At 44.2% G+C, this 21,092-nt stretch overlaps 1 protein-coding gene across 6 annotated transcripts in view; it reads right to left on the bottom strand.

Annotated features, from left to right (window-relative positions):
• LOC138262021 (ATP-dependent translocase ABCB1-like) overlaps window positions 1–21,092 on the bottom strand; it is a 920,359-nt gene that overhangs the window by 810,288 nt on the left and 88,979 nt on the right. For 4 of the 6 annotated variants that reach the window (XM_069211673.1, XM_069211677.1, XM_069211676.1 and 1 more), the window contains one exon: window positions 3,625–3,710. In XM_069211673.1, coding sequence (XP_069067774.1) covers window positions 3,625–3,661 — 37 coding nt within the window. In that variant the 5' untranslated portion in view covers window positions 3,662–3,710. Of the gene's footprint in view, window positions 1–3,624; window positions 3,712–21,092 lie in introns of those variants that run through there. The other 2 variants (XM_069211674.1, XM_069211678.1) reach the window with 2 other exon arrangements.

The following is a 21,092-nucleotide window of genomic DNA, read 5'->3' on the forward strand; positions in this document are numbered from 1 at the left end:
TTTTTATAAGTCTTTGGAGCTTGGTCTCCACTTCGAGGATTTTTGTACAGCCCCATAAAAGAATTTTCAATCTATACATTACTCCTGCAAAGATCGCTAAGTGAGAGGGGCTCAGGGGACATGCTGCCCACTTTGTCAGCCTTTTGAAGATGATCTTGTGCACATGTTCTCTTTGTGCCTTAAGTTAGAGATGCTTAAGTTTGAGCTCTCTGAAATTTGGGGTAAAGTGCTTAGTATTATTTTTGTACTCACTTCAAAAATCATGCTTCTGGGGGTAGAAGAGACACCAGCTATTAATAAGGGGGAGGTTTTTTGTGGCGATCGCCATGTGCCATATTTGCATAGCGACAGAGTGGCGTGATCCACAAACCCCTCTTTTGAACAACAGGGGTTCTTCTTAGCGCTTTTACCACTTTTGAGCACATTAACCCATGAAGCAATTGAGGTCGTGCTAGATTGGAAACTGTCCCTCAGTACTAATATATTGTATTTGAAGACTCATCTTGGTGTTAGGTAAGGAAAATATTATATTAATGATTGACTAGATATCAGTGATTATTGGTTGCATGGTTATAAAGAATGATGCTGACTTGTATCAATGAATTATATAGGTATGATCCACATGTTTGGTAGTGTTTTTATAGATGCATGTATGTATTTCTTATTGATCTGTATGTCTAAACCCCTGTTTTTGTTTTCGTTTGTCCCTTTTTATCTGTTCCCATCCTCAATATTTGCTATTAATTAAATAGGGATTGTTTGATCAAACTAATCTTTAAAAAAAAAAAAAGATGGTTTTGAATTAAAATTTCTCAGATACTAAACATGAGATGTTTATCTGTTTCAAATCAAATGTTAGCACTTATTAAATGTAATAAGGCAATCCAATGTTATCATATGAGAGAGGTAGGCCTCACAGTGGAAAATTATTTTAGGAGTTTTTCACTACCAGGCATGTAAAACCTAAACGTACATGTCGTTTAATTACGATGCACCTTGACCTATGGGCTGACCAGGGCCCACCTTAGGGGTGGCCTATATGCAATAAATGGGGAGGCTTAGCATGGGGGTATTGCCAAATCGAATTGGCAGTTTTAAACTGCATTCAGGCAGCAAAGGCAGGTCTGTAAAATGTTTAAGGGTAAACTTAAGCAGGTAGCACAATAAGTCTGTCAGCCCTCTACTAGAATTTAATTTACAGGCCCTGGGTATATGGTAAACCACTTTAGTAGGGACTTCTAAGTGAATTAAATATGCCAATCTAATGTAAGCCAATATCACCATGATTTAGGGAGTAAGCACAAGCACTTTAGCACTTTAGCACTGGTTAGCAGAGGTAAAGTGCACAGTGTTCCAAAGCCAACAAAAACAAATTCAGCAAAAACAGGAGGTGTGAAACAAATAGATTGAAGGTAACCCTGCAGAGAGAGACAAGTCCAACATTCACCAAATTCCTTCTACATAGAAGCTTGCCTCTCAAGGACAGGTAACTCCTACAGTTCTTATAATGGTGAAAGTGCAAAAATATGTTAAGACCATATTTGAAGTTGAAATTTGCAATTATTTCCAACAAAACCCTCCGTCACATTTTAATTGTTCTAGGTTTTATAATCATGTAAGTAAGTGAATTGATAATGTAAATAGTGTGTGGATAACTACAGTAAATTACATTATGGATTAGTGCATTCATATACATTTCTTGACTTTCTTAAATAAAGATGCATGGACTCTCTTTGTGACAATGTCTATAATGCACTTTTGAAAGCTCTAATACAGCCTCACCAGGGATGTATTAAAGAAGAAGAAGAATTGTTACCTCAGACCTAGCAATGATAATTAAGGGCCATATGTACAAACACATTTTCCCATAGACACAGAATGGGTAAAACCCTTTGGTACATCTGGCCCTAAGAGTGCATATTCATCAAATAAGCTTCCATTTAATTGATTCTGAACTATGGCAGCTACAGAACAGTAAATGCTATTGCATTAATTATTTCAATAATTCTATCAAGGTCAATGTATCAGAGGAATAACTAGAGAAATAAGAAATTATTACCAGATACCCCTCTTTGCACACTATCTTGACAAAAAACGGACACCTGATATCTGTTTTCTCCTACTATCCACAACTACAAAAAATATAAATAATTGTGAAAGTTTGTATGCTTTACTCATTTTCTGTCATCATTTAAGAGGAAGTAATGAGCATTTGTATGAAGCAGGACTTTGGGTAGTCAGATCTTAACAAACATCTGGCTTCAAAAACATCTCTATGGTAGCTTGGTCAGGAAGTCAGGAACTACGTCATATAATGTGATGTGAAAGTTGAGACAAAATACAGTATAACAACATTTTCACGGTTAAAATAAAAATGAAATGCACAACCAAAGTTATTTTGCAGAAAACAAACAATCTTTTTTTATAATTGTGAGAGTTTGGATTCTCACCTGTTTTGACTTCCTAGGATTTTTGATTGTTTATCTCCCAGTTTTTGTGACTGTGCTGTGAAACAGTCACACAAATGCAGCCTCTCACTTGGTTGTCTGCTATAATAGATTTCAGTGCTAACCAGCACTGCGTACCTTTTTAAATAGGGTTCACTGCTAGAAAGCTGTGGTAAGAGGTGCTGCTCTAGTTACATGTCTGTAGGGTGTGTAATTCAATCCACTTGCTGTGCACAGGTTGCTTGATGCAGACAAGACCTTTTTTATTGATTATGGCTGTACGGGCCATATACGTTAATTAGATATCCAATAAAATCTTAATTTCTTTTTTACTACAGTGTGCCTATGTAGTGCCTCATTGCAAATCTGTAGGTCTTTACTGTATTCATACCATAGGTGAAAGCTTTACTAAAATATAACCTTTGCACTTGCTCAACTTAGAGAAAAGATTAAAGATTCTCCTACTAGGTATAAATAATTCTGAGTTCAAATACGTAATTATCTGGCCATAATTGTGCTACTTCTTACATGCTGTGTGTTTGAGTAGTTTCCTAAGTCAATCCCTAATAGAATTTGGGCTTTGAACTACCCCAAAGGGCCAAGTTAATTACTGTGTTGGCTACCAGATAGATAGAATCCTCCCCCTGAAATTGCCCCATTTGCAGAGGATTCGCCTGATCCTGGGAGAGGAAGAGTGCACAAAGCCAATCTGCATGGTTATTGAGCAGTTATGCCACGCCCTTTTTCACAGAAACAAAAGGAGGCAGACAGAATACTATTCACAGGAGGGATTCTCTTTCATGCTTTGGAAGGAAAGAATCAGTTTGCTGGATTATTTAGGAGAGGAGCTAAATGCTCTGGAAGAGGTGTTATTGACCAAAGTCTAAATTACCCATATGCAAAAATCCAAAAAGGCTGTGCAGGGGTGGACTAGGGTGAAGGGGTGATGGAGCATCTTTGAAGGTGCCACAGATGCCCATCTCCTAAAACCTTCAAATACATTTTAAACACTTGAACAGGGGAATAACTACTGGGAATTCTGGACCACTGTATCTCCTCCATAAAATCCACTGAGCGCAAGACCTAAAGGGTGTCAGAATATATACTGAACTCAAATCATAGAAAAATGTAATCTCTGTAAGAGCACAGAAATTAATAATGTAAAAGAAATACATACCATGATTCTGTATCTTCACAGACATTTCTTTCATCATTAAATTTTTCTTACATTTGAACAATGCACAGCCAATGAAACGTTGTTTACTGCAAATAGAACACATTTGAAATAGTTTTAAAATATTTGATAGTGTGTATTTATCAGCCATGCTTTTCTCCAGGCATTGAGTTATTGTTTCTAAATGTATGCTTTATTTCCACAAATGCAGCATAGATTATCGATTACTATTTTTCATGGCTTTATTAGATACAGTTTAATGGACGTGATTCATTCCCTTCAAGCCTAATACATCAACAACCATTAAAGAATGCAAACAACCTATTTTTGATTAAAAAAGCATAGGTAGAATTGCTTGGTACATTTAAAAACAAACTGTTTTGTTTAAAACCAAGCAGTGCAATGCCTTTAATTCTTAAGGAATTAAAAGGTTGATAATACACAAATGTGTATTTTCACCTGACAATCAACGGATTGTTAAGAAAATATATATTTTTTTTTTATTGTTTGCACATCTCGAAAATACTTGATCACAAACATTCTGTCAATCTTTAAAGTAAGTGACTGTGTTAAGAACTCTAATACTGTGCAAAGTCTTAGCTGTGATGGATGCATTTTCCTCAATAGAATCATATGCCAATGACCATAGAAGTTGGCTTTTAAACATATACCCTTACATCATCTCTAATATCTTACATTTTGTAAAAAGTAACTGATCACAGCATACACCAATGGGATGGCCAATAGGAAAGCAGGTGAGGTTAAGGGATTGTCGTTCTCTTTAATTATCTACATAAAAGTGTTTGCAAGTTAAATATAAACACCTAGGGTATTTTGGACAGCCCTCTTCACTTGTTGGTCTATTCAAGTTTCATTCGCAGTTTCCTTTTCTACTGCAGCCTATATAACGGGACAGTGGTTTAAACTACTTCAGCCACTGGCTCTCTTTACAGTGAGTGATGGCATTTTGGTATTTCATCTGTGCATATCCACTGAGAAATTATTCCACTTCACTGGCTGAGTTGGTAGGTCAAGTTCTTTTTACCTTTGTGGGTTCATGCCATTTTTATAATTTCTTTTATTTTTTGGATATGAAGATCATAGCTTATGGTAAAAAACAACTTAGTATGAAAAAAAAATGAAAAAAACCCGAAGATTAATGTGGTGTTATAGTTTGGTGATGAAATAAGACAAAAGCTAATGGTTATAAACCACAACCACACTGACATTCACCACTTTTAGTTTACTGAGTTAATTTTAACTTTTGCATCTGCTAAGCATTGTTTATGACCTCCCATATTATGTTATATGACATAATTGATACATGACTGATGGTATATCAAATGGCAGATCCATAGTGATATACAGTATAGAGTTACTGTATGAACATCTGTGGCTACATTGCATGTTAGATGGAAGTAGCACAAATCCTTGAGGCATGTGTGGTTGTACATGTAGAAAGTTATATGGTACAATATTTGCATATAAGTATGGTTTGGGATTTAGGGCCAGATGTAGGAAAATTGCAAATTGCGAGTTGCAATTTGCGAGTCCTTCCGACTCGCAAATTGCAACTCGCAATTTGCAATGCGGAACGGTGTCTCAGACACCTTCTGCGGGTCGGTATGGGGTCGCAAAGACCCACCTCATTAATATTAATGAGGTGGGTCGCAAATTGCGGCCCCATACCGACTATGGGCACTCGCAAACATGGAGGCCTGCTGTAGTCAGCAGACCTCCATGTTCGTGACTGCTTTTAAATAAAGCAGTTTTTTTTTTTTAAGTGTAGCCCGTTTTCCTTAAAGGAAAACGAGCTGCACTTAAAAAAAAATCCGAAACCTTTAGTTTCGGTATTTTTTCAGGGCAGGTAGTGGTCCCTTGGCCAACTACCTGCCCTGAAAAAATAGTTTGTGGTCCATTCACAAAGGGGAAGGGATCCCATGGGGACCCCTTCCAATTTGCGAGTGGGTTACCATCCACTTCAAGTGGATGGTAACTGCAACACCATTTGCGACCGCATATGCGGTCTCAAATGGTATTGCATACCACTCCGAATCGCAAATCCTTTCCTACATCTGGCCCATAGTTATTACTCAGCTAAAAAATGGAGCATTTGATGTAAGTTGCAGAGTAGTGTTTCAAAGCAGAATATTCTTTAACACTAAAACTTATTGCAAAACATCTGTAAACACAAAGCTTTTGTGGATAATACATTATTGGCCAGTATATTTTAGGGCCCGTCTCTGAACTAAACAGTGGTAATACAGGACTACAGACAAATTCTATATAAGAGGGATGTTTATGAGGTGTGGTTATTTATTTTTCAAAACTTTGCAGACAATGTTGATGCATTTTAGATTACTGATTGAGCTATAAATAGGGTTGACCCACGTAGAGGTGATTTATTGCACACTGTTTTTGTAAACGTGACCCCAAAGTTATAGGCAATTGTGCTCTTCTTAAAAATGTGTTTAGTGCATTTTACCAAACCATGGCGGGTTGAACAAAGGGCCTGGAAACATTTGACTTTTCTGTGCCAAATGCATACCTGTCAACCTCTTGACTTAAAATTGAAGTCCATGTTAAGCCATTATGATGGTGATCCTGTTAAGGTGAATAGAATGCAAACGTTTTTGTACTTTTTTCTAGAATCAAAAAGGGGATGACCCCAGTAAATTCTGTGGAGTCATTTTGTTTATTAGCTGGTGAATACCAGTCAAGAGGATAACATTTACCACATGTGGATACCTGTATATAAATGCTATATGTCCAGCATTGGCCTAAGATAGTGATAGAAAATTGGCCTCGGGTCTACTGTATTGAATTAGTGCAAGTGTACACTCCCCCTAGTATGCTATTAGAATGACTGTGAATTAAGTTATGAACTGTGACTGGATGGTGGTATCAGGGATGTCATCAATGATGTATTTTGAGAGGTTATAAGTGGTATCCCTTAACAAATCATGAATGATTTAATATGTGTTGTCATACATATTGCAAGGGGCTCAAATGAAGGTTAGCTCACTGACCTTTAACTGGTGAATTTAATGTTTTTTTGTTTTTGAATGCTAGTTTTTATCTTAATTCATCACCTAACTATAACAACACTTTAACCGTCATATATTTCAGTGAATTTCTAGGGTTATCTTTAACATAAGCTAATACCTTTGTACCATACATAACTATAACATGCCTTTAACGTTTTTTAGTGATTTCAGTGAGCATAAGCCAACCCCTCTACACATGTCTCTCGGACATTTGTAGCAGGAGGTTTGGATGCCGGCCATTGCCTAACCCCTCATAGGCAGCCAACCCAATGCTCTGCATGGCCTCGAAGGGTGGCTGTTGTTGTGTGGATGTACAGCCTGGACTATGTGCAAACATTGAAACCACAGAACCAACCACTAAAGTCGTCCTCAATCCAAATGAACAGCATACAACTTTTAAAAATATGGCAAGGTCTCCTGGGCTCATGGATTTAATGACTCAAGAGAATACTGTTTCGTTAATGCTGCAAGAGGTCTGCTGCACTCCCTGCAGCCGCCAATAAAATTAAAAGAGAATGTTTGGGGGTACCCCTGTCTCTTTTAGGGGCACAGCCAGATAGACAATATGTTGGGTGAAAATATCCTAGGGCATTACGGGGTGCTCCTTGCTAGGAGCAGTAAATAATAAATGAGCAGTCTTGCCACTCACTTATTTTCAGATTTTTTAGAATTGTAGAGGGGTGTGTCCCGGAGACCACATCATCAATGACAAATTATTTTCTTTTAAGGGGAGGGGGCATGAGACTACTTTCCTTGGGGGAAACATACATTTAAAGGACTGGGGGGAATACAGCCCCTTCCTTGAGCCTTATCTGGCCCCCCGTTACCCATTTCCCTGGGGCACACATACATTTAAAGGGAAGGAGGCAGGCAGTCCCCCTCTTCAAGCCTTCCCCTGGGTCCGTATTCATTTTTAAGGGGAGGGTGGCATGCATCCCCCTCACTGAGCCTTTATAGGCCCTGGGGACCCCTTCTCACAGTGCTGTATACATGTTTATGGGGAAGATAAATATGCCATCACCCTCCTCACACCTTTACAGGTCCCTGGGACCCCATCCACCAGGGCCTAAAGTGGGTGCCCAGTGCCCAACCTGGGCTCCAACAACACGTTTTTGTGCCTCAAAGTAATTATAACGGGACCATCACCACACATTACAACACTCATGACATGTTTTAGTACACCATTCATAACATCAATGCAATGTCTGAAATTACATGATTGATGTCAACACTGTGCATGTTAAGAGTGTTAGTTATAATTTATTTAGGGCATGAATTATAGCTACTTGAGTTAAATATAACTTGTGAATTTAAGTGTTTTTGTTCATTTAAAACAATATATATTTAACTGACAATTTTAGTGAACTAAAATATCCTTTCAACCTTTGTTTTTTTCAGTGAATTTCTAAGCTTCCTTTTTAATTTAAAGTCAAATATTATTACAATTCTTAACTATTATGGCACTTATTATACTTACTATGTGTGGTAAAAGGAAAGTATGGTAATAGTGGCATAGAAAAAGGCCTTCATGGTAAAGGCATCTATTGTATCGTCATACAACCCATTGAAAGCATCATTATTACCACCCAAACAGCAAACTGCATGCACACACATTTTGTGATATCAGCAAATGCCCTAAAAGGGTCACAAAAAACTAGTCTTGAAGAAGAGATAACTGACCACTACCCAGTCCTTTTAAGCATCAAACTGGATAGCTGCTTTTCAAACACCCAATGGCGTATGACCATCTTTTACTTAAATATTCCCAGAGAAGAATCTGCCACAGTCCATGCCTTTTGATTTTCATGAAGAGAATGAGTGCTGAGAAACCCCTAATAAAACACTTTGGGGCAGATTTACAATCCCCTAGCGCCTCCTTGCACCATATTAGTGTAATTTTTTTATTCGGAAGTGGCCCAACAAGGCCAAAATTGCCACGGCAAATTTACAAAGTGCTGCAATGCATGCATTGCACCACTTTCTAACCCCTTGTGCTGCATTATGCCTGTGCCAGGCATAATGTATGCAAAGGGGACGTTCGCCGTTAGGGGGGCCAAAAATATGGTCCAAGAAATCTAAGAGATTTCTTTGCATCATTCTTTTGGCACTTTTAATGCCTGCACAGAGGAGGTGTTAAAAGGAGGCACACCATTGTTCATAATTTTTTTACGCTAATCGTGCAAAGCTCTGAACTAGCATCAAAACGTTTGATGCTAGTTCCCTAAGTACCGCCATGGTGCGCCGTATCTCGGATATGGCATAAACATGGTGGTGTTAGGGAGGTGCTAAGTGGCACAGGGAAAGTGGCGCTGCACTGGGGGCAGCACCACTTTCCTTATATTAGGCCCATTGAGTGGAAGGAAAGGGTTTAATAAAGAAGAATTTATCAACATACTGACTGAAAACTGAAACAGCACAACAACAATTAGAAAAAGTTCTGCATAGATTAAAATGGAAGAAAAATTGGAGGAAAGTTGGACAGATTAGTAGTAGTTCATCTGGATCAGAGATGCTTTCTCACAAATCTCTGCAATTCCGAACCATCAGGGAAATTTAATATTGCATCCAGTAGAAACAGTTGAGGAACTCACTGACTTCTTCGAATTTATGTGTAAATGATCAATTACAAATACAATAAATTGATACCACTTTTGTAGTAGATATAATATGTTAGAAATGGGGTCTTTGGTTGGCAGTCAGGTTACCCCCTGTCAAAGCAAGGACCCTCACTCTAGTCAGGGTAAAAGAGAATCACCTTTTGCTAACCCTGCTCACCCTCTTGGTAGCTTGGCACGAAGGCTTAACTTCAGAGTGCTAGGTGTAAAGTATTTGTAACAACAAACACAGTAGTTCAATGAAAACACTACAAAATGACACAACACAGGTTTAGAAAAATAGAAAATATTTATCTAAACAAAACAAGACCAAAACGACAAAAATCCACCATACCAAGTCAAGTTATTAATTAAAATGCAAAAGAGTCTTCATGTTCTTTTAAACACTACGCTAACGCTGTTAGCGTGAAAATGTACCTGGGTTCTCACCCGTAAGCGAGGTCGTGAGTTGTTTCTCCTTCTCCGGTACGATCTGCGTGCATCATTTCTTTCCCCGCAGGAGAGAGATGTGTTGATCCAGGCAAAGCACCTCAGGTCCGGGCAGGCTTGAGTTGTTTTTCCTCACCCAGCAATGTTGCGTTGTTGCAGCCTCCGTAAGCGATGCTCAGCGTCGTTTCTCCAGCCGCATGCGTCGATTTTACAGCGACGCTGAAAGTACTGCATGGATTTCAGTTGCGGAGCCGGCGGCGCGTCGTTTCTATAGCCACTATCAGAAGTTACATCTGAAATTTCCCCGCACGGCGATCTGTGTGAGGATTTCCAACCTTGGTCTACCAGCTTCACCTGTCAAGGCCCAGCAACTGACCTGTCAAAGTCTCAGCAGAGGCTCCAGGTGCTGGCAGAGAGAGGACTGTACTGTCCCTGAGACTTCAACAACATGAGGAAAGCTCAGTTTCAAGCCCTTGGAGAGTTCTTCACAAGCAGGAAGGCAAACAAAGCCCAGTCTTTGTCCTCTCGCACAGGCAGAAGCAGCAAGTGCAGGATAGCTCCACAAAGCACAGTCTTAGGCAGGGCTGCCCTTCTTCCTCAGCTCCTCAGCTCTTCTCCAGGCAGAGGTTCCTCTTGGTTCCCAGAAGTGATCTAAAGTCTGGTTTTTGGGTGCCCTTCTTATACCCATTTTGCCCTTTGAAGTAGGCTTATTTCAAAGATAAGTCTCTCCTGTTTGTGAAATCCTGCCTTGCCCAGGCCAGGCCCCAGATACACACCAGGGGGTTGGAGAATGCATTGTGTGAGGGCAGGCACAGCCCTTTCTGGTGTGAGTGACCACTCCTCCCCTCCCTCCTAGCACAGATGGCTCATCAGGATATTCAGGCTACACCCAGCTCCCTTTCTGTCACTGTCTAGAGAGAGGTGAAAACAGCCCAACTGTCAAACTGACCCAGACAGGGAATCCACAAACAGGTAGAGTCACAGAATGGTTTAAGCAAAAAAATGCTCACTTTCTAAAAGTGGAATTTTCAAACACACAATCTTAAAATCAGCTTTTCTAAAGGATGTATTTTTAAATTGTGAGCTCAGAGACCCCACACTCCACATGTCTATCCGCTCCCAAAGGGAATCTACACTTTAATCATATGTAAAGGCATCCCCCATATTAACCTCTGAGAGGGATAGGCCTTGCAACAGTGAAAACCGAACTCAGCAGTATTTCACTGTTAGGACATATAAAACATATTAGTATATGTCCTAACTTAAACATACACTGCACCCTGCCCATGGGGCTACCTAGGGCCTCCCTTAGGGGTGTCTTATATGTAAGAAAATTGAAAGTTTAGGCCTGGCAAGTGGGTACACTTGCCAAGTCGAATTGTCAGTTTATAACTGCACACACTGTCACTGCAGTGGCAGGTCCGAGCCATGTTTACAGAGCTACTAAGGTGGGTGGCACAACCAGTGCTGCAGGCCCACTAGTACCATTTGATTTATAGGCTCTGGGCACCTCTAGTGCACTGTACTAGGGACTTACCAGTAAATCAAATATGCCAATCATGGATGAACCAATTACATACACATTTTTTATAGGAGCACTTGCACTTTAGCACTGGATAGCAGTGGTAAAGTGCCCAGAGTAACAAAAACAGCAAAAACTGAGTCCAGAACACATCAACAACCCAGGAAACAGAGGAAAAACGTTAAGGGAGACCACGCACAGGATGACAAGTCTAACACATGTGCCCCCCCAGCTGAAAGTAGGAAGCAACTACCCAACCTCATAGGAGTTCTCATCACTAGGGTGGAAGAATCTGAACAGACCATCAGCACTGGTGTGTTCTGTACCAGGGCTGCGGTCTACCGTAAAGTCCATCCACTGTAGGGAAATGGACCACCTCAACAGTTTTGGATTCTCACCCCTCATCTGCATTAACTATCTGAGGGGCCTGTGGTTGGCCTGGACTCGGAAGTGAGTCCCAAACAAGTAGGGTCTTAGCTTCTTCAGCGCCCAGAACACAGCACACACTTCATGTTCTAAGGCATTCCATCTACGTTCCCTGGGAAGTAACCTCCTACTAATAAAGGCTACGGGTTGATCTAGGCCCTCTTCATTAAGCTGTGAGAATACTGCTCCAATACCATGCTCTGAGGCATCTGTTTGCACAACAAACTCCTTTGAGTAGTGTTAGACCTGACAGCCTTAGGGTAGTCACCCCTAACTTTTTGCCTGCCTCCCTCCACTTTTTGGACACTGTTTTTGCTGGTTTATAGACTCTGCGCACTTTACCCCTGCTAACCAGGGCTAAAGTGCATATGCTCTCTCCCCTAAAACATGGTAACCTGGAATCATACCTGATTGGACTATTAATTTACTTATAAGTCCCTAGTAAGGTGCACTTTATGTGCATAGGGCTGGTAAATTAAATGCTACTAGTGGGCCAGCAGCACTGGTTGTGCCACCCACTTAAGTAGCCCCTTTTCCTTGTCTCAGGCCTGCCATTGCAAGGCCTGTGTGTGCAGTTTCACTGCCACATCGACTTGGCATTTAAAAGTTCTTGCCAAGCCTAGAACTCCCCTTTTTCTACATATAAGTCACCCTTAATGTGTGCCCTAGGCAACCCCTAAGGCAGGGTGCTGTGTAGGTAAAAGGCAGGACATGTACCTGTATAGTTATATGTCCTGGTAGTGTAAAACTCCTAAATTCGTTTTCACACTACTGTGAGGCCTGCTCCCTTCATAGGCTAACATTGGGGCTGCCCTCATACACTGTTGAAGTGGCAGCTGCTGATCTGAAAGGAGCAGGAAGTTCATATTTAGTATGGCCAGAATGGTAATACAAAATCCTACTGACTGGTGAAGTCGGATTTAATATTACTATTCTAGAAATGCCACTTTTAGAAAGTGAGCATTTCTTTGCACTTAAATCCTTCTGTGCCTTACAATCCGAGTCTGGCTGGGCTTGGTTGACAGCCCCTTGTGCATTCACTCAGACACACCCCAAACACAGGGTACTCAGCCTCACTTGCATACATCTGCATTTTGAATGGGTCTTCCTGGGCTGGGAGGGTGGAGGGCCTGCCCTCACACAAAGGACTGCCACACCCCCTACTGGGACCCTGGCAGACAGGATTTAACTGAAAGGGGACCTGGTGCACCTCTTAGCCACTCTTTGAAGTCCCCCCCACTTCAAAGGCACATTTGGGTATAAAACAGGGCCTCTGCCCTACCTCATCAGACACTTGCTGGAGAAGAAACCTGAACCAGAAACTACATCCTGCCAAGAAGAACTGCCTGGCTTCTCAAAGGACTCACCTGTCTGCTTTCTACAAAGGACTGCTGCCTTGCTGTTGCCCTGCTGCCTTGCTGAACTCTTGTCTGGCTGTGAAAGTGCTCTCCAAGGGCTTGGATAGAGCTTGCCTCCTGTTCCTTGAAGTCTCAGGACCAAAAAGACTTCTCTCTTTTACTTGGACGCTCCGTGCGGCGAAAATTTCGACGCACAGCTTGTTTCGCGGCGAGAAAAACGCCGCACTCCGACGCTGATCGACGTGACGCTCTTGGGACGATCGAAGATCCGACGCATGGCCTCGCAAGGACAACGCCGCCCAACCTCTAGAGGAGAAATCGACGCGACGCCTGCCGTGAGATCATAATTTCAACACGCAGCCCGCAGATCGAAGTCTAGAGAAGAAATCGACGCAACGTCTGCCGTGAGATCGTAATTTAGACGCGAAGCCCCGCAGACCGACGTGCAGCCGGAGAACAAGCAGGAAAATCCACGCACAGACCCGGGACATCTGGTAATCCCCGCGATCCAGAGAAAGAGACTGTCCACGCGCCGGAAAACGACGCCCGACTTCCCCGCGTGGAAAATAACGACGCAAGTCCGTGTGTGCTGGGGGGAAATCGATGCACACACCCTTTTTCCACGCACCTCTTCTCTTGTGGTCCTCTGAGGAGCTTTTTCCACTCCCAACCAGGTACTTGTGCTTGAAAGAGACTTTGTTTATATTCTAAAGACTTAAGACACTTTATATCACTTTTCCGTGATATTTCTACAATTTTCCATTGCAACTTTATTCTTTTTTGACCTACAATTATCCTGATAAATATTATATATTTTTCTAAACACTGTGTGGTGTATTTTTGTGGTGCTATATGGTGGTATTGTATGATTTATTGCACAAATACTTTACACATTGCCTTCTAAGTTAAGCCTGATTGCTCGTGCCAAGCTACCAGAGGGTGGGCACAGGATAATCTTGGATTGTGTGTGACTTACCCTTACTAGAGTGAGGGCTTTTGCTTGGACAGGGGGTAACCTGACTGCCAACCAAAAACCCCATTTCTAACAAGTAGTCAGGTGCCTTCAGCACAGGTGCTGTGCACATGGCAGGCTTCAGGGAATCAAAAGCGGTCTGGCAACCCTCTGTCCAGATCACCTTTTCGGGTTGCTACTTAGAAGTCAACTCAATCAAGGGGGTTGCAATGGTACCATACCCCTGGACAAACCTCCTGTAGTAGCCAGTGAGGCCTAAAAAGGCTCTCGCCTCAGTCTGGGTTTTGGGAGCCTCCCAAGCTAGAATGGTGTCAATTTTAGGCAGTAGGGGTGCCACCTGGCCACTCCCTACCTGGTGTCCCAAGTACATCACAGAACCCTGCCCTATTTGGCACTTGCTTGCTTCAATTGTGAGGCCTGCCTTCTGCAGGGCCTCCAACACTCTGCAGAGGTCTTGCAGATATTCCTCCCATGTAGAACTAAAAATAGCAACATCATCTAGGTAGGCGGCACTGCACTCATCCAGCCCAGCCAACACCTGATTGACCAACCTCTGAAAGGTGGCAGGGGCATTCTTCATCCCAAATGGCATCACTTTAAATTGAAAGTGCCCATCTGGGATAGAAAATGCAGTCCTCTCCTTCAAGTCAAGGCAATCTGCCAATACCCAGACGTTAAGTCAAAAGTGCAGAGGTAGGTGACAGCTCCAACTGGTCAATGAGCTCATCAGCTCGAGGGATGGGGTGTGCATCAGTCTTGCTGACCGCATTGAGACCCCGGTAGTGCACACAGAACCTGAGTTCTGGAGTGGCACCAGGTGCAGCAGCCTTTAGGCACCAATACCACTGGGCTGGCCCAAGGACTGCTGGAATGCTCAATAACCCCTAGGGTTAACATTTTGGATACTTCATCCTTAATGCTAGCCCTGACCCTGTCAGTCACCCTGTAAAATGTCTATTTAATGAGTGGACTGTCCCCAGTGTCCACATCATGTGTGTACAAGTATGTGACCCCTGGGATTAGGGAAAACAGTGAGGTGAACTGCCCCAACACCTGGCGACAGTGCCTCTGCTGCTCTGCAGTCAGGGAGGGGGAGAGGATCACTCCCTCCACAGACCCATCTTTTTCTCCTGCAGACAGGAGGTCAGGAAGAGGTTCACTCTCCTCCTCCACCCCATCATCTGTTGCAAGGAGCATGGACAGTTCAGTCTGCTCAAAGCGTGGTTTGAGGCGGTTAACATGCAGGACCCCTAAAGGGTTCCTAGGAGTCTGCAAGTCCACCAGATAGGTGACTTCACTCTTGCACTCCACCACATCAAAAAGCCCAATCCACGTGGCTTGGAGCACCATAGGCTCCACTGGTGCCATCACCCACACTTTTTGACCAGGTTGAAACTCAACCAGAGTGGCATTCCGGTCATACCACCATTTCATATCATCCTGGATTGCTTCCACGTTCTCCTGTGCGAGACTCCTGAAGTGGGCAGTCTGGTTTCTCAGAGCCATCATGTAGCTACATACATCTTGAGGGGCTTACTAGGTGCTTTTTCTATAGCCTCCTTCACCAGACTTAAAGGTCCCCTCACAGGGTGGCCATAGATCAGTTCAAAGGGACTAAACCCAAGTCCCTTTTGAGGCACCTCCCTAAAAAGCGAACAGAAGGCATGGCAATAGGCCATCCCACTTCCCCCTCAAGGGCTCTGACAGGCTCATTGTTAGACTTTTGAGTTTATGCAGGGTCATCCCCAATCTTTTGCCTCCTGCCTCCTATTTGTTCTGACATGTTACTGTTGGCTTTTGAACTCTGAGCACTTTACCACTGCTAACCAGTGCTAAAGTGCATATGCTCTCTGTGTAAATTGTATTGTTGATTGGGTTATCCATGATTAGTATATTTCACTTACAATTAAATCCCTAATAAAGTCCACTAGAGGTGCCAGGGCCTGTAAATCAAATGCTACTAGTGGGCCTGCAGCACTGGTTGTGCCACCCACATAAGTAGCTCTGTAATCATGTGTCAGACCTGCCACTGCAGTGCCAGTGTGTGCAGTTTGTAACAATAAATTCGACTTGGCAAGTGTACCCACTTGCCAGGCCTAAACCTTCCCTTTTCTTACATATAAGACACCCCTAAGGTAGGCCCTAGGAAGCCCCAAGGGCAGGGTGCAGTGTATGGTTAAGGTAGGACATATAGTAATGTGTTTTATGTGTCCTGACAGTGAAATATTGCTAAATTAGTGTTTTACTGTTGCAAGGCCTGTCCCTCTCATAGGTTAACATAGAGGCTACCTTTAAATCTGATTAAAGTGTAGATTCCCTTTGGGAGCGGATGGACATGTGGAGTTTGGGGTCTCTGAGCTCACAATTTAAAAATACATCTTTTAGTAAAGTTGATTTTAAGATTGTGTGTTTGAAAATGCCACTTTTAGAAAGTGAGCACTTTCTTGCTTATACCATTTCTGTGGCTCTGCCTGTTTGTGAATTCCCTGACTGGGTCAGTTTGACAGTTGGGTTTGTTGCACCTCACACTAGACAGTGACACAAAAGGAGCTGGGGTGTAGTCTGCATTTCCTGATGAGCCATCTGTGCTAGGAGGGAGGGGAAGAGTGGTCACTTACACCTGAAAGGGCTGTGTCTGTCCTCACACAATGCAGTCTCTGACCCCCTGGTGAGTGTCTGGGGCCTGGCCTGGGCAAGGCAGGATTTCACATTCAAAAGAGACTTTACTTTCAAGTAGGCCTACTTCAAAGGAGAAAGTGGTAAGAAGGGCACCCAAAACCACAGACTTTAGAACACTTCTGCAAACCAAGAGAAGCCTCTGCCTGGGGAAGAGCTGCCCTGCCTGTGACTGTGCTTTGTGGAGCTATCCTGCAGTTGCTGTTTCTGCCAGAATAAGAGGGCAAAGACTGGACTTTGTGTGCCTTCCATCTTGTGTAGAGCTCTCCAAGGGCTTGATTTAGAGCTTGCCTCCTGATGTTTGAAGTCTCAGGGACAGCAAAGACGTCTCTCTGTCAGCACCTGGAGTCTCTGGAGAGACTCATACTCTGCCCTGTGGTGCCCATCTAGTTCCTGGGACCCTGAAAGGAGAAGCTGGCAGCCTAAGAGGAGGAAATCCACACACAGAGCGCCATGCTGGGAAAAGATCGACGCAACTCCAGGAACACGACCGAAGAATCGACGCATGGAGCTTGAGAAATGACACGCAGCATCACTGACGTGGGCTAAGAGATCGCAACCCACGCTGTGTGTTTTTCAGATTATCGTGCGGCTAGATTTCCGATGCAAGCACCAGTGGGTGTGTAGAAACAAAGCAAGGCCTGCCCGGACCCGAGAGTGCTGACCGGATCGACGCATCATTCTCTTGCGGAGAAGAAACGATGCGCCCGACCCGACTAAAGGAGAAACGACGCAAGGTATTGCTCGTGAATGAAATAGACGCATCACAAGCCCTTTTTGATGCACACTCGCCCATGCGGGGTTATTTTTGACTCACCCAAGGTACATTTTCACGCAAACAGTGTTAGGCCCCCATTACAACCCTGGCGGTAAATGCCGCTTACAGCCGTGCCAACAGCCGCCTAGATACCATGACCGCTGTGGTAATCCACCATGGGTATTATGACCCACATTGCGAATACCGCCACAATACAGACACCCATCCAAGTCCGCCACACCAAAGGTCAGTGATAAACTGGAGATAGCAAAACCCACACTGTTACACCAACAGGAACATGCCCACAGTATCACGACCCACGAGTCAATGTGGAGGTCTTTCAACCATGGTAAACCATTGGCGTAACACACCTCCACGCTCAAAATGCACACATACTTACAAAACCACACCACATTGGACAATTCAAATTACACATATCTGACACACATACACACACCACACCCTCACACTCATACTACTATAAAACACACACCCACATTACCCACAACCCCTTACAACAACAAAAAAAAGAGAACAAGCACAGAGAGACAAGCAAAGAGCACCCACTCAGAGGCACAGAACACCATCACCATTACACCATCCATGCACATCGCAATATACACTCCAACACATCACCCCACACATCGTCTCGCACATCCACACACATATCACTCACACCACATCTATGGCACCCCAAAGACACCCCAGGTTTTCAGAGGAGGAGCTAAGGGTCATGGTGTAGGAAATCATCCGGGCAGAGCCACAGCTATTCGGATCACAGGTGCAGCAGACGTCCATTGCTAGGAAGATTGAGCTATGGAGGAGAATCGGCGACAGGGTCTACGTCGTGGGACAGCACCCAAGAACCAGGGATGACATCAGGAAGAGGTAGAAAGACCTATGGGGGAAGGTGTGTTTCATGGTTTCAAGACACCAGATTGCTGAACAGAGGACTGAAGGTGGACCCCCACCTCCTCCCCCACAACTAACAACATGGGAGGAGCAAGTCTTAGTGATCATGCATCCCGAGGGCCTCGCAGGAGTAGCAGGAGGACTGGACTCTGGTAAGTCAAATATTTACCATTATATCCCCCCCTACCTGCATGCCATCACATACCCACACCCTTTCCCTCACTCCCATCACTCCACCAGCTCACATATATACCACTATCACAACCCACCCATCCCAATACCAAGCCCTGCATGCAACAATAATGCATGGACACCCATCACAGACCTGCATGGACACCCATCACCACAGCATGCACACAAGAGAGACTCATCCAGCCCACATAATCACTACTCACACAAGTCCAAGGCGACAGGGAAAACAGAATTATACAGGGAAACACACCCATTGCACAAGATGGCACACACAGTTACAATAACAATGCATTTGCATCCCAACAGGACCCCTACCCAACTTCACCGGAGAGGAGGTGCCACCTACATCCAGCCCCCCCCAGAAGAGGCACACAGTGATGACAGCAGCTCTGCCTGCCTGGATATCGATGACATACCTGGCCAATCAGGGACCTCTGGACAGTCAGTTCCCCTGCCATAGTCCCAAACCACCACAGAGCCTCCCCCCTCAGGAAACACCACCACAGCAACCACCTCGTGGGCACATACCTCTTTTCCCAGGACACATCAATCAGCAGTGTGTCCATCGATACAGGGACCCCAGACAACCCCACAAACCCAGGCGATCAGGGACCTGGGGTCAGTGGCAGTGGGCACTCGGTTCAGGGGACAGAGGCACAGGACAACAGGGAAGCTGGGAGAACTGCTGCGTGACAGGGGGAGGACAGACCCAGGGAACTGACCCTCTACGAGGCACTCTCAAAGATCATGGTGGCATATCACCATTCCCAGGAGACCATGGATACAGTACTGGCCAAGTTACAGGAGACCCAGCGGCTGCATGAGGGACAGTACCTGGGGATCAGGGAGGACCTCACAAAAATCTTCACCATCCTGGTCACCATTGCAGGGGTGCTGGCTGACATGGGCAAGACCATGAGGGAGGCAGTGGTACAACAATGGGCCCCTGACACTAGCCAAACCAAAGAACAGCCTTCCACCTCTGCCGGCACTAGTGGACAGGAGGCCCCGCCACAGGACCAACAGGCCACCAGTACCCCACCCCCTGCAGAAAGCAACTACCCCCGCAAAAGCTCCCTGCGATCCAGGCAGAAGACAGAGGACATTGCCAAGACCCCTGAGAGGAAATAGGACTCTCCTGAATGTCACCCTTCTCTCCCACTCTGTCACCCTGTCCACCTTGAACTGCCATTACTCCCCTTCCTATGCCCCATGGGACAATGCACCTGTGATACCAAAAGACTGGACTCTACCCTGGACCTTCCTCCACCATCACCCCACCCCATTGCACTTACCCCAATACTATTTAGCACAAAAAATAAACACCCTTGAAATATAAACCATACTGGAGTCTGTGTAATGATTGGAAAGATGTATTCTTACAACATTCACAAAGCATTGCAACATCTATGTTCAATGAATTATACCACAGGATGACATATGGTGGGCAGCAGTACATATAGCAGGAGCCAGAATGGGGTACACAGATCTGAAAAAAGGGAACCCAAAGGGAACAGTCTGCGTCCATAGACAGAGGGTAAGAGGCTGCCATGTACAATGTCCAAAAGTATAATGAAATGTGAAGTTGAGTTACAGTCTCTTACCTGTGTGTCACTGGAAGTACTGCTGTATAATGTTTGTTCTGTTGTCCACATCTTCTTCATCTGCCTCCTCTTCTACACTGTCCACAGGCTCCACCGCTGCCACATGACCATCTCCAGGCTCATCCTCCTGCAGAAAAGGCACCTGGCATCTCAAGGCCAGGTTGTGCAACATACAGCATGCCACTATGATTTGACAAACCTTCTTGGGTGAGTAGTACAGGGATCCACCAGTCAGATGGAGGCACCGGAACCTGGCCTTCAGGAGGCCAAAGGTCTTCTCAATAATCCTCCTTGTACACCCATGTGCCTCATTGTAACGTTCCTCTGCGCTTGTCCTGGGATTCCTTACTGGGGTCAGTAGCCATGAGAAGTTGGGGTAACCAGAGTCACCTGTAAATATTAAGGGACAACAATTAGACACACACTGACCCTTAGGGACAAGCCCATACTCAGACCCCAACTTATACTGTGTGCGGACCATGGGCTCACCTAATAGCCACACCCGGTGCCTCTGGAGTTGTCCCATCACATAAGGGATGCTGCTATTCCTCAAGACATAGGCGTTATGCACTGAGCCAGGATATTTGGCATTCACATGGGAGATGTACTGGTCTGCCAAACACACCATTTGCACATTCATAGAATGATAGCTTTTTCTGTTCCTGTTGACCTGTTCATTTCTGCGGGGGGGACAAATGCCACATGTCTACCATCAGTGGCACCATTGTTGTTGGGGATATGTCCCAGGGCACAGAAATCAGCTTTCACTGTGGCCAAATCCTCCACCTGGGGGAATATGATGTAGTTGCGCATGTGTTTCAGCAGGGCAGACAACACTCTGGTCAACACGTTGGAGAACATTGGCTGAGACATCCATGATGCCATGGCCACAGTTGTTTGAAAGGAACCACTTTCCAGGAAATGGAGCACTGACAGGACCTGCACTAGAGGGGGGTTTCC

Source organism: Pleurodeles waltl, chromosome 10 (assembly GCF_031143425.1).
Source record: "Pleurodeles waltl isolate 20211129_DDA chromosome 10, aPleWal1.hap1.20221129, whole genome shotgun sequence".
NCBI classification, from domain to species: domain Eukaryota; kingdom Metazoa; phylum Chordata; class Amphibia; order Caudata; family Salamandridae; genus Pleurodeles; species Pleurodeles waltl.